This window comes from Lactuca sativa, chromosome 1, assembly GCF_002870075.4.
Source record: "Lactuca sativa cultivar Salinas chromosome 1, Lsat_Salinas_v11, whole genome shotgun sequence".
NCBI lineage: Eukaryota > Viridiplantae > Streptophyta > Magnoliopsida > Asterales > Asteraceae > Lactuca > Lactuca sativa.
The window spans coordinates 32538638-32553251 of record NC_056623.2 but is presented as its reverse complement, the minus strand read 5'-3'; the positions used below and the strand labels follow the sequence as shown (position 1 = coordinate 32553251).

Below are 14614 nucleotides of genomic sequence, written 5' to 3'. Positions count from 1 at the left end.
ATACCCGGAAATTCAATTTTTTGTGTCTATATTTTGGAATTAAACCACAAATAATGCCTATGCCAGCTATTTTCACAAGAACTAAAGTTGTGTTTAGCGTGTTAACTGAAAACTAAATAGTAGCTGAAAAGTGAAAAGTTAGTTGATGGTAAAAAATTTAGTTGACAGCTAATAAAAAAGGGTGTTTGGTAAAAATCAGCTGATATGCTAGCTGGAAGATATAAAATTACATAAAATGGAAATTTCCAAAATAAGTTTTTTTATAATTAATTAAAGGTATATTTGGAAAGTTTGTAAAAAAACTCCTAAAAATATAATTTAAAATTTAGCTTATAAGCTAGCTTTTTGGCTTAGCAAACACAACAACCCAAAAAAAGTTTGAAAAATAAACTAATTTTTCAGTTAGTTATGAGGCCAAAGGCATCCTAAATAAGTTGTTGACGAAGTCACTGAGACAATTTGTTAAAAATAAGTCTCAACCAAAAAGATGGAAGTGAATACAACAAATATATCCTACTTTCAGTTTGACAAACTTCCCGAATTATCATCGACTCAAAGTCTAAAACTTATGCAAATGTTTTTCGTTATCAAAAGCTTTCATGATAACTATCTTAATTCTTCGTGTATCTTATATACAATGAATGATATTGTAAAAACGTTGAACATTGTTTAATGTTTTTTTTTTGAAATTGTTCAACTTTTCAAATTTTAATTCTGTTAGCATTAAGGGTAGTTTCAGTATTTCAAGTATTAATCTTCTTTTCTGCGATTAATCTTCATCATCATTGCTAATGGCTGACTCATCTTCAACTGTTAATGATTCATCTGTTCCTAATAATTCAAGTCCCTTTTTCATTGCTTCTTCAGATACTCCCAATTCAATCCTTGTTTCCACAGTCTTTAATGGTGTTGGCTTCAATTCGTGGAAGAGATCTATGATTTTATCTCTTTCTGCTAAAAACAAATTAGGTTTTGTTGATGGATCAATCGCTAAACCAGATTTCAATTCTTCTTCATTTTCTTTGTGGTTTCGTGCAAATTCGATGGTCATCAGTTGGATCTTAAATTCTCTTTCCAAAACCATCACTGATAGTGTTCTTTTCTTTGAATCTGCTTCTGAAATTTGGAACGAATTAATTCAACGCTATGAACAATCCAGTGGAGCTCAGTTGTACCAAATCCAACAACAACTCTACTCATTATCCCAAGGCTCTGACGATTTCTCTACCTATTTCACTAAAATCACAAAGATCTGGGATGAATTAAGGATTCTACAAGATCTTCCTTCTTGTTCGTGTGGTACTGCTGCTCGAATTCAAAAATTTCTTGACGACCAGCGTTTGATACAACTTCTGATGGGTTTAAATGATACATATAAAGTTGTGAGGGGTCAATTGCTCATGATGAAGCCATTACCATCTGTATCTACTGCATATTCCATCCTTCTTCAAGAAGAACAACAGAGAGGTATTACTAATTCTCCTTCTATCCATTCGGATGCGATTGCTATGCAAGCTTCATATGATAATTCTTCCAAAAAGACTCTCACATGTAATCATTGCAAGAAATCGGGACATACCAAAGCACAATGTTACAGGTTAAATGGTTTTCCGCCTAATTTCAAATTCACAAAAGGGAAAAGAGATGATATCAAGTCTACTGCACAGAATGTCACCACTCAATCTACCTCTCCCATTACTGTTGATCAGTACAATCAATTGCTTCAATTACTCACTGTTCACAATTTCAGTCCATCTTCTTCATCAACTCAAGCCAACACTTCCATTAGTGAAGGGGCTATGAACAATGAAGGTATTTTTTCTTTTGAACATTTTGTTTCTAATGTTCAAAAATCCTCACATTTATTACATGAATATTTTTCATGGATAATCGATTCTGGTGCTACTGATCACATGTGCTCCAATAAATCTTTGTTTCTTACTCTTCGAAAGCTTCATCACCCTCATTTCATTGGTCTTCCTAATGGTCATAAAACCTCTATTGATTCTTATGGTGACATACAAATACATGATTCAATTTTGCTTCGAAATGTATTGTATGTACCATGTTTCAAATACAACCTTGTTTCTGTTCCCAAATTAGCTTCTCAACTACAAACGTTTGTTCTATTTACTGATCAGTCTTGCTTCATGCAGGACCCTTTATTGAAGAGTAAGATTGCTCTTGGTATATTGGGACATCGAGTTAATGATCTCTATGTTTTCGATCATAGATCTATTAGAACAAGTCTTTCTTTCAATTGTTCTGTTTTCCAATTTCCAATAATTGCCAATTGTTATAATGTTAAACACATTTCCAATGTATCTGTTTGGCATAATAGATTGGGGCATGCCTCTGTTGAAACACTCAAACATCTTAATGTCATTCCATCAAATACTAATAGTACTAGTATTTTCCCTTGTTCAATTTGTTCTCAATCAAAACAACATCATTTACCATTTGTGCATAGTCAAACTGTTTCCAATGCTTCTTTTGATCTAATACATATTGATGTATGGGGGCCATATAAACATCTTTCATATGATGGTTACAAATACTTTCTTACAATAGTTGATGATTGTACTCGACACACATGGATTTATTTGATGAGTAATAAAGGATGTGCAATGTCCTTAATCAAGGCCTTTGTAAATCTCATTAAAACTCAATTTTCAAAGACCATCAAAGTTATAAGAAGTGATAATGCCTTTGAATTGGGGGAAAGCTTTGAAGGACAAGATTTTTTTAGAGAACATGGGATTTTACATCAGAAATCAACTCCAAATACCCCTCAACAAAATGGCATAGTTGAGAGGAAACACAAACACATATTGGAGACAGCAAGAACTTTGTTTTTTCAATCTGGATTGGGTGTTGCTTATTGGTCTAGTTGTGTTCAAACAGTTGTTCATTTAATAAATCGCATGCCTAGCAAAGTTATCAAGTTTAAATCACCATTCGAAGCTCTTTATAATGTCAAACCTGATATTTCACAGCTCAAAGCGTTTGGTTGTTTGTGTTATACAAGCACAACTCATGTTGGAAGGGACAAATTCATGCCCAGGTCTCAAGCATGTGTTTTTGTTGGATACCCACTTGGTCAAAAAGCGTATAAAGTGTTAAACATCTCTACAAAACAGATTTTTGTTACAAGAGATGTCAAGTTTTATGAAAGTATTTTCCCTTTACATGCTCTTTCTCCCATACCACATGAACCAAATCTCACTTCGTATCTTCCTAAATCTGTTGTAGATGAATCTACTACTTTGAATCCTGAAGAGATTTCTCCAACCATAGTCTCTCCAAGTGCTAGTCATAATCAACCACTTGATCCACCCATACGACGAACAATCAGACCAAGACAACCTCCATCATATCTTCAAGATTATATCTGCAATCATGTTGATGTTACATCTTCTAATGATACATGTAATCACACGATTACCAACATGTGCATTCTTCCTCTTTCTTCCAATCATTCTTTTTGTTCTCAAGCTTCTTCCCAAAATACCCTTTCTCATATTTCTCATATCGAGCCTGCATTCTATCATCAAGCTAAGCGTAACACTAATTGGGAAGATGCAATGGAAAAAGAGTTAAAAGCTTTAAAAGATAACAACACATGGACTCTTGTTAAACTACCTAAAGGCAAGAAATCAATCTCATGTAGATGGGTGTATAAAATAAAGCTCAAAGCTGATGGTTCTATTGAGAGGTATAAGGCACGCTTGGTAGCCAAAGGATTTACTCAAAAAGAAGCGGTTGACTACCATGAAACTTTTTCACCAGTGGTGAAATTTAATACCATTAGATGTATTGTTTCTGTAGCAGTGAAAAATTGATGGAAAATTCAGCAATTTGATGTAAATAATGCATTTCTGCATGGTCATTTGCACGAAGATGTTTACATGAAAGTGCCTCCTGGATTAACAGTTGATTCACCCTCATTGGTTTGTAAACTTAACAAATCTTTGTATGGTTTGAAACAGGCCTCACGGCAATGGTATGAAAAATTGGCAACTGCTTTACAATCAAGAGGTTATCTCCATTCTCCAAATGATTATTCCTTGTTCTTAAAAAATGGCAATTCAGTCGTTATCATTGTTGTATATGTGGATGATATTCTGATCACAGGGGATAATCTTGTTGAAATCACGTCACTCAAAGAGTTTTTAAATGATACATTCCAAATCAAGGATTTGGGACAAATAGGGTATTTTTTGGGGCTAGAATTCAATGAGACAAATGGAGGAATGGTTATTCATCAACAAAAGTATATTCGTGAACTTCTTGCTTTGTATTCTATGGATCAGTTACCTTCAACCTCAACTCCTTTACCTGCTAAAGTTTCACTTTTACCTGACATGGGCACTCCTTTAACTGATCCAACAACATACAGACAGTTAATTGGGAAGTTAAATTTTCTTTTACATACAAGGCCAGACTTATCTTTTGCTGTGCAACATTTAAGTCAATTCAATCAAAGACCATGTCAAGATCACTACAAGGCAGCTTTACATGTACTTCAATATCTTAAAGGCACACCTTCCTAAGGATTATTCTTCAATAATGATAAAAATTTCAAATTGGAAGCCTATTGTGACAGTGATTGGGCAGCCTGTCCAATAACTAGAAGACCATTCAGTGGATTTTTTATCTTATTTGGAGGAAGTCCTATATCATGGAAGTCTAAAAAACAACTCACTGTATCACTTTCTTCAGCTGAAGCTGAATATAGATCCATGAGACGAGTCTGTGCAGAACTTGCTTGGCTAAGTAGAGTATTTGAAGAATTACAAGTCATCAATATTACTCCTATACCCTTGAAGTGTGACAAGCTTGCAGCTATATATATTGCCAAAAACCCCGTGTTTCATGAAAGAACAAAACACATTGAAGTGGATTGTCATTATGTGCGAGAAAAGCTACAAAATGGCCTAATTGTTTTGTCTCATGTCCCTACTAATCAACAGTTAGCTGATGTATTCACTAAATCTTTGCCAGGATCTAAACACCGAGAAGCAGTTCACAATCTGGGTCTTATTTCATATCCTCCAGATTGAGGGGGGGTGTTAGCATTAAGGGTAGTTTCGGTATTTCAAGTATTAATCTGTTATTTTGAGTTGTTAGAGTTTGTTAATGAGTTGTTAGCATGCTATATATTCTCGATGTACATATTGTAATTAGTTAATCAAGAAATAAATAACAGTTCAGTTCATTTTTTCTCTCTCAAAGCTTCATACTTAACAAATTCAAGGAATGATTAGTCAACAAATTTCTCGAGAATCGGTACGCAAATTACCACTCTTCTTTTTCCCGCGATAAAAAAATTCTCCTTTTGTTAATTTATTCTCTATAAGTTGATGAGGGTATATAATGTTGTTTAATTATTTAATTTTTTGAATTTCCTTAGCAAACGACAGATTGATGATGGCAATTTTAAACAAAAATAAGATTGACACCTCTGTACATTTCCAAATAAATAACAAAAAAGAAACAAATGTACTTATACTTACGATCCAAATCGTTTTAACTCTTCTTTTTTTCTTAATTTTGTAGCTATTTTTCATAATATTTGTTCTGATTTGTTAAATTATTGGCGAGTTAGATTAAGTAGTGGATAAGCCATTTTCTTGATATAGTAACAAGTCATGTCATCACTTTTTTTTTTTTTTTTGACCTCCACAAAATTGTAACTTAGTTGAGAGTTTTTTAGATAAAAAATTAAATTCGATAAGTTTGTTTTAACATACAAAACATGGAGATTTTTTGAACAATTTAAAACTATGTTGGGATTGTAGCTTATTTTCCCGTCAAGAAACGGTAGACTCATGCAAGGTCACGTGAGTTTATGAACTGCTAGATATTCTAATCACAATTTTTCCATTTATATCACGAAATTGCCCCCCCTACGGCCTACACTTCTTCTATAAATCTGACTTTCATCTCTGAGTATCGCACTAAAGTCTAAAAATGACGATTTCTTCAACCCCACATTTCGTCATATTTCCGTTCATGTCTCAAGGCCATACCATCCCCCTCCTCTACCTTTCCCGCATCCTCTCCGACCGCCATATCTCCGTCACCTTAATTACCACCCCCGCCAACTACTCCACCATTCGAGCCACCGTCAAGAACGACTCCATCTCCATCATAGAAATCCCCTTCCCGGATAACATTGTCGGTGTCCCTCCCGGAGTAGAAGTTACCGACAAACTACCGTCTATGTCTTCTTTCATTAGTTTCGTGGAAGCGACAGAAAAACTCCAGCCTAGATTTGAAGAAGTCATCCGGAATCTGCCGCCGGTCACCTGCATAATCTCCGATGGGTTTCTAATGTGGACACAAGACTCCGCCGATAAGCTAGGCATCCCCCGATTAGTTTTCTACGGAATCAACAACTTTTCCACGGCCATGTGTAATATCATGGCCAAGTTCAAGCCACATGCAGCTGTTAGTTCCGATGACGAGCCGTTTCCGGTTCCAAACTTCCCTCGACTCAAGTTAACAAAGAACGACTTTGAACCACCGTTTAACGAGCTCAACCCAAAAGGTCCAGCGCTGGAGTTTATCCTTAGGCAGCATGAGTCTATGGCCAAGAGCCATGGCATGGTGGTTAACAGCTTTTACGAGCTCGAACCAGAGTTCGTTGATTACTGGAACCAAAATTACGCACCTAAACCGTGGTGTGTGGGACCTCTATGTGTAGCCAAGCCACCCGGAACGGAAATGTTCGTGGAAAAGCCAACTTGGGTCCAGTGGCTCGACGCGAAACTCACAGCAAACGAACCGGTGTTATACGTGTCATTTGGCTCACAGGCGGAGGCCACGCCGGAGCAGTTACGTGAGGTGGCTGTTGGGTTAGAACGGTCGAACGTAAGCTTCATGTGGGTGATAAAATCGAAGCAGTTGATGTTGATCGAAGATGGGTTCGAGGAGAGGGTGAAGGGGAGGGGGAAGGTGGTGACGGAATGGGTGGACCAGGTGGAGATTTTGAATCATGAAATCGTTCATGGTTTTTTGAGTCATTGTGGGTGGAACTCGATGTTGGAGAGCATGTGTGCAGGTGTGGCGGTGTTGGCAATGCCGATGATAGCGGAACAGCACCTGAATGCGAGGATGGTGGTGGAGGAGATTGGGATGGGGCTACGAGCGTGGCCAAGGGGGATGGTGGCGCGTGGGATTGTGGGGGCGGAGGAGGTGGAGAGGAAGGTGGTGGAATTGATGGAAGGGGAGGGTGGTAGAAGGGTGAGGAAGAGGGTGAAGGAGGTGAAGGAAAGTGCTTATGATGCAATGAAAGAAGGAGGATCATCATGGCGAACATTAGACTCGTTGATCAGTCACGTTTGTGGACATATGCATTCGACGATTTAGAAGTGTTTGGACTTTTGTTTTCACAACGATTATTGAAATATAAATAGTAGTATATGGAGCTATATAATTTCATATTATATATATATATATATATATATATATATATATATATATATATATATATATATATATATATATATATATATATATGCTTCTATTATATTATTTACCAGAAACTTATATATTATACGAGTTTATTAAAGAAAGTTTTGGTAATCATAAAAACCATGTTCATAAAAAAAAAATAAGTAACAATTGAGTATGTAACTTTTTAGTAAACCGCATGGATTATTTATATAATTTGTCTTAATTACTCTATATTGATAAAATTAATTAATATTAGTTTACAAATGAAATATACTATCTACATTAATTTATATATATATATATATATATATATATATATATATATATATATATATATATATATATATATATATATATATATATTAATATTAATTAATATATCAATAAAAAGAAATATTTAAAAATAGAAAGTTATTATATACATTTATTAACATATTTATAAAATTAATTAATATGAAGTGGTATTTAATGGGTGAGATTTGAATAAAAAACAAAAGAACTATAAAAATAACAAGTAAATATTAAATAATTTAAAAAAAAAAACTAGAAAATGACAAATATCAAAATAAAAAAAAAAACATATGGTAAACTCATTCTTATTTATTATGATAGATTGCATAATTAATGCTGGTAATCACTAAATATTTTCAACTACCTAAAGCTACTTAGTTATAGTCCTTTAAGAATAGAAAAATAATGATAAAGTCTTACATCATAAAGTCCAACACAGTGAAACTCATTTTAGGATATTTTTTCAAATTTTCTCTAATGTCTTTTGCATGGTTTAATATAAGTTGATGGCACATGTCACACTTACGACACGTGTCGTTTTATTTAAATTGCTGAGTTTGATAATGTCATATGGTATTGGGACACGCCAAACAACTTCCTTACTACCATTTTCTTCCGCCCACCACCATTTTATTTCACACCATTAATTGTGTATTTGCAACGAGAAGAAGTAAAGAGAGGAAGTGAGGAGGAGAGAGGATCTAAGAAAAATGAGGATCACAAAGGGAAAAAAATGGATTCGCTTTGGTATTTCGTGGTAGTGGCGAGTTTGGAAGGTATATAATCCTTTCTAATAAATGAAAACAATTTTGCCACTTGTCAATTTCTCATGAGTTTTGACACTTGTTATTTTGTGATATTTTTGAAATAAATATTATTTACTTGTCAATTTCTAATTTGTTTTAAATTTTAAAATTAAATTAATATACTTATACAAAGTATTAAATATAATATATATGAAAATAAATTGCAATGAATTCATTTATTCTTTTCTTATTTTAAAGTTTTATATTAAAAAATATTTACTATTTATACTTTAGTGTTTAATCTTTTTTTTTTAAATTAACTCGTATAATATACAGGTCTCACACCTAGTGTATATATATATATATATATATATATATATATATATATATATATATATATATATATATATATATATATATATATATATATATATATATATATATATATATATATATATATATATATATATATATATATACATACTAGTTAAGGTCCGGATCAAATCACGTTTGATTTAAAATTCTTATATAATTGTATCGATGAGATTGAAAGAAGCAACAATTAGTTTTTTTTTTTTATTTCTTTTCCTCTTTTATCTAATTTTAAATGTACGAACTAAATGAATTCAACTTTGGGCTAATGAAATACAACATATAAGCTTTTAATTGGAGATTTATATTTACATATTTAAATCAAACAATTTATAGTACGTCACTAAAAAAATTTAAGTAAATGAATTTAACTTCGAGCTAATGAACTATAAAATATAAGCTTTTAATTCGAAATTTATATTATATATCTAAACAAAACAATTTATAGGTCATTACAAAAAAATTAAGGTAGTTCACATATGATTTTTATATATTTGCTGCAACCAATATTTAAGATTTAGGTGGGTGATCAAGTGACCCACCTTGTTACTACATGAATTCGCCAATCCGTGTTATACACCACACTAAAGTGCAATCGTGACTCTAGGTAATCACCATGAAACTTTCAGACTGATGTGCAATATGCACCGTGGTTGCCCTTCACTATTGCACCGTGGTTGCCCTTCACCAACTCATCTCTAATGTCATGTATACCCATGGCTCGACACTCATGAAACCACTATTAGTCTATTAGGTCATACGTCTATAGGTAGGATGAGCTTTTTTTATTGTTAATTTTATTTTATTTTATATTTTTTGGAATTGAAGGTTCAAATATCGTTTTGGACATAAATACAATTAAAGATTAGATTAAAATGTATGTTTTTTATTTTTAAAAATTTCATGAAAACTCATGAAACCCGAGTTTTTGACCAAAAATAGGGTTATTAAGAAAAATATTTATCAATATAGTATATTGAAAAATATTTACCAAAGTATGTGTTTTTCTTATTTTTCATATACTTTTCAGTTTTTCTTATTATTATTTTTTATTTTAAATTCGACAAAAATACTCTCGCATCTCTCGTCTCTTCCTTTATATCTCTTGTCGCGCCATATTTCATAGCTTCTCATTTTTCCATGGAGGTATGAAATCACCATCATCATGTTTTTTGTGTTGCACACAAAAGAAATTCTTCAGAACATCAACAATTTAAATTTAAAACACTATCATCTTTAACAGGTCTTCGATTTATTATGGATGGTTGAAAATATCACATGAAATACAAATCCAAAAAAAAATTGTAGTAACCTCTTTAGTACACACATGAGGTCGTAACTGCAACACATTTTTGAATAAAATTTATATTGGATTGTTGAAACAATTACATACTAGTAGGCATTGATAACAATAAAACAATAACAGAAAAAGAAGATGATAGATCTAATTAACAAGGATGCAAGATGTCGGTGGTAGTTGTGGCTGTGGCTGTGGAAGTAAGATTATCGTGGATTTAATTCATAAGGTTTGGTGATGAAGAAATTCTTACGGTACCACCTATTGCGTTTGGCGGTTTGATAATAGCACATGCCCTATTTACACTCATTCTAAGGCTGGAGGGTATGTATATCACGACAATGGTCGTGGTTTCCTCCACAACCTTCATATCCTTCCACCTCACCACAATCTCTTTTCATAATGGTGTTGTTGTACTTGCAACGAGAAAAAGAGAAAGAAAGACGGAGGAACAAAGAAGAAAGAGAAAGACCGAGGAAAAGAGAAAAAGAAAAATTATTGGTTGTGATCTCTTGTGGTATATATCACATGAGGCCACGATCATGGCTTTAGATCAATCCTATCAGTTTTTGGGATGGTGTGCACGGCGGTTCTGTAACGCCCGTAGATTCGGGCTAGTCAAATTAGAGACGATAAGCATCAAAAATGACTTTTTGATGGAAGATTATTTAGAAGGATTAATCTTAACCAAGTTGTAGTATGTGTCACAAGGTTTCCGTGCATATAAAGAACGCCAAAATCCGAGTTATAACGAAGAAGTTATGCCTTGTCGAAGTTTCGCGACAGAACCGGCACGACCCAGCGCGACCCAGCGCGACGTAAATAGTGAATTTAAGGTAGATAGATATCTATCCTTAGTGATCTAAATGAGAATTGAAGATCTCATCTATAGTAGTGCAACGACGGAAAAGACGGACGAAAACGGAGTTCAGATGAAGGAGTTATGAATTTCGAACGGAGTTTTCCTGTCCCGGCCTACTAAAGATAATATATAAATAATATATTTATAATATATTAAAAATAAAGTCAAAATTATCCAATGGAGTCTAAACGAGGGTTGTAGAGCATAATCTAACCTTTGCGTCGATATAAAGAACGTTGAAAACGGAGTTCGTATGCGAAAGTTATGAATTTCTGAAGTTCGGGGCGCGAAACCCCAAAACTGTCAGAGACCACGACGTGGCAAGTCTCCTGACACCTCCGGGAGTCCCCCAGATGCAACTTCCAATGACGTATGCAGTGACGACCAAGCCCCCGACGTGGAAAAAGGGTGTCACGACGTGTCAAGGGCCAAATTTGCCCTATAAATAGATTTGAAGGGCCAGCCGACTATGGTTGCTCCATCCCTTCTCTCCCACTCCCGATACACCCTCTAAGCCCTATTTTAACCCCCCGAAGCCCCGGTATCAACCTCGAGACCCGAAGCAAGTTCCGAAACTCGAAGATCCCGAGAAGAAAAGAGTTTCTGAGCCGAAGCTCTGCCCGCGAGAAACCCGGTGTATGAAGTGATCCCGGTTTCACCGAAGAATATCTACTTGAAGAGTCGTAGTGATGTCCGATCATCTTCTGACCAAGTGAGTGTATAATCCATTTGTAACGACCGAAAAATACAACTAATTTAAATTTTTTCAAAAACATCTCGATTTCATTAAATCTTTACAAAAAGGTTTTCAATACAAAACATTTAACGTGTTCCCAGAATCACAATACTACGAAATCATGAGAGCGGTACGATCACGCATTTGCCTTGCCACAGTCTCCTGAAGAACCTGAAAAACATGAAACCACAACTGTAAGCCCGAAAGCTTAGTGAGATATCCTGAAACATCCCAAAATTTAAGACCAAAAATTTCTTTTTAATAAAACATTACTTTTAACAAAACATCATTCCAAAGCATAATCTGAGTATAAGTTTTCAAAACACATGTTTATTATCAGAGTAAACATTCCCAGGCTGACTACTCTATGGTGTGTGCCATGCGATCACCCCGAGCTCCTCCCTCCGCTACCGGAAGTACCTGAAAGCAAAACTGAAAACCGTAAGCACAAAGCTTAGTGAGTTCCCCACCTTACCACATACCATGCAAAATCACATACTGCACATACTGGGCCACGCCCGCTATCCTGGGCCTCGCCCGCTATAACGGCCCCGCCGCTCCAGGCCCCGCCTGGCTTCGAGCCCCGCTCGGATACAGATCTGTTTCACTTAGGCCTCGCCTGTCACACGACCTCGCCCACTAACATATAATAGCACATAAACATATCGTAATACATTACATAAGCTAAACATATACTAACAACTCTTGTTTTAAGGCCTCGCCTATCTCTGGGCCCCGCCCGAGTCCTGCTACTGATGAGTCATGGAACCTCGTCCATACTCCTGCTGATAGTGAGGTACGGGCCCAGCCCACCCTCACTCCTTTCCTAACTTGGGCCTCGCCCCTGCTCTGCTGCTACTGAGATGTGGAACACCGTCCACACTCTGCTATTGGTGAGATACGGGACCTCGCCCTCACTCACCCCCTACCAGGCACATACAAGTATCACACAGACAACAAGTATAAACTATCACATAAACCGCTCCTTGGGCACCCGCCCTCTGTCATTGGACCTCGTCCAAATTTCATACTAGCATACTGTGCCTAGGGCTAACCCCCGGGTCTTCTACTCATAACTACATGGGCCGGCATTGTGGCCGTAGACCCATTCATACAAAGGGAAACTCACCTGATACTGCTGAACTGCTGCTGCTAACCCCTTTGATCGCTAACTCCGAACTGCTGCTCCGCTAGCTCCCCGAGCTACCAATAACAACCTCACACTTAGTCTAACTGACCTCCAAAGGTCAACCAAGTCAACTCTGGTCAAAGTCAATGTCCTGGTCAAAGTCAACCTTCTAGGTCAACTCTACTCGCCGAGTCACCCTACTGACTCGCCGATTTCATAAGTCCAGAGTCCTTCCACTCGCGACTCTACTCGTCGAGCCAGCCCCTGACTCGCCGAGTCTATTAATTCCCGATTCCTATCCTGTCCAACTCACTGAGTCCTGGCTCGACTCGCTGACCCGAGTCTTAACTCGAAGGGTTTGGGATCACTCGACCTGACTCGCCGAGTCTAAGAACAGACTCGCCGAGCACACGGCAATCTTCATCCAACTCGCCGAGTTGTTCATCCAACTCGCCGAGTTCATGCCTATCTTCATCCGACTCGACGAGCTGCTCATCCCACTCGTCGAGTTCCTCCTCATCTTCAAGCTACTCGCCGAGTCCACTAAGATCCACTTACATGCAGAGGACTTCCGAATCATGCATGAGCTCCAAACTGTAGATCTACCCTCCCCAAGCCTATTTCCCACGTAAAGTTGCAAACTTTACGTGTAGAGAGGGAGATCTAGGCAAAATACACCCATAGCTAGGGTTTAGGACCAAGAGACTCCAATTTCCACCCAATGGCTGATACTTTATGGGATTCCATACCAAAAAAAGCATGGATCTGAGGTAGCAACCTTAGATCTGGACCTCAAGCTCAAGATTGGTCTTAAACATGGCTTAAAAGCCCCAAAACTCATAACCATGGAAAATCTGGAGGAGAGAAACGACTTAATACCTTCCAATGCTCTGAAATGCTCCCCAAACTTCGGATCCAAGACCACTCCTTGATGCTTCAAAGATTCCCACTCCTTCTTCTTCCTTAAAACCACTCAAAAATGGCTAAAAGCTTGAATGAACACAATGGGGGCTTAAGGTGCGGCGTTCTGGGTGTGAGAGGCTGTAAAGGAGCCCTAGGAAGAAGATTGAGATGCTTAAATAGGCTCCAAGCCCTGGATTTAGGGTTTTCCTCGCACAGACCAGACTCGCCGAGTCCACTTGGCCGACTCGTCGAGTTGGTCACTTTCTTATCGACCCGGATCCCGCTCCGACTCGCCGAGTCCTTCCTTGGACTCGTCGAGTCCCTCTTAAATTTAGGGTTTTCTTTACTTTCTTGGCTTTCAAAATCCTGGGTGTTACAACTCTCCCCCACTTAAACTGAACTTCGTCCTCGAAGTTTACCATGGCCCACCGCCTGCGATCTGCCTCCAATACCCAACACCAGCCGCCTACCTGCGCTGGTCTTCCACCGAATACTGCACTGAACCCGTAGAGGTTCTCCACTTCTTTCCTTGCGCAAATCCCTTGCCTTCCCAAGGCAAAGCCTCATAACCGACTTTCCTTTGACACTGTGAAGGTCCTATCCTTCACTAACTCCATCACCTCCCTGCTATTCCCAGAACGGGTCATCACCGTCAGCACTCACTGACACTCCTTCCTGACAACACTTGGTGTCGAGCACCCCTCGACTCAACTAACTGAACTCCACCATACGCTGCATACTCGCACAGCCACCGACTGGCAATTCAGCTATTCCTCGACTGACTTCCTGATAACTGGGACCGCCCTGGTCCCTACCA

The 14614-nt window shown here is 37.1% G+C and overlaps 2 protein-coding genes across 2 annotated transcripts; both read left to right on the top strand.

The window, feature by feature from the left end:
• Positions 1 to 518: 518 nt before the first annotated feature.
• On the top strand, positions 519 to 2427 carry LOC111913535 (uncharacterized). Its single transcript, XM_023909244.2, has 2 exons — positions 519 to 1812; positions 2157 to 2427. Exons 1-2 carry the CDS (start codon positions 792 to 794, stop codon positions 2174 to 2176), a joined length of 1041 nt encoding a protein of 346 aa, XP_023765012.1. The 5' UTR covers positions 519 to 791; the 3' UTR covers positions 2177 to 2427.
• Positions 2428 to 5941: 3514 nt separating this feature from the next.
• LOC111913534 (UDP-glycosyltransferase 90A1) lies at positions 5942 to 7428 on the top strand. Its single transcript, XM_023909243.3, has one exon. The coding sequence runs from the start codon at positions 5974 to 5976 to the stop codon at positions 7372 to 7374; it is 1401 nt and encodes a 466-aa protein (XP_023765011.1). The 5' UTR covers positions 5942 to 5973; the 3' UTR covers positions 7375 to 7428.
• Positions 7429 to 14614: the final 7186 nt, after the last annotated feature.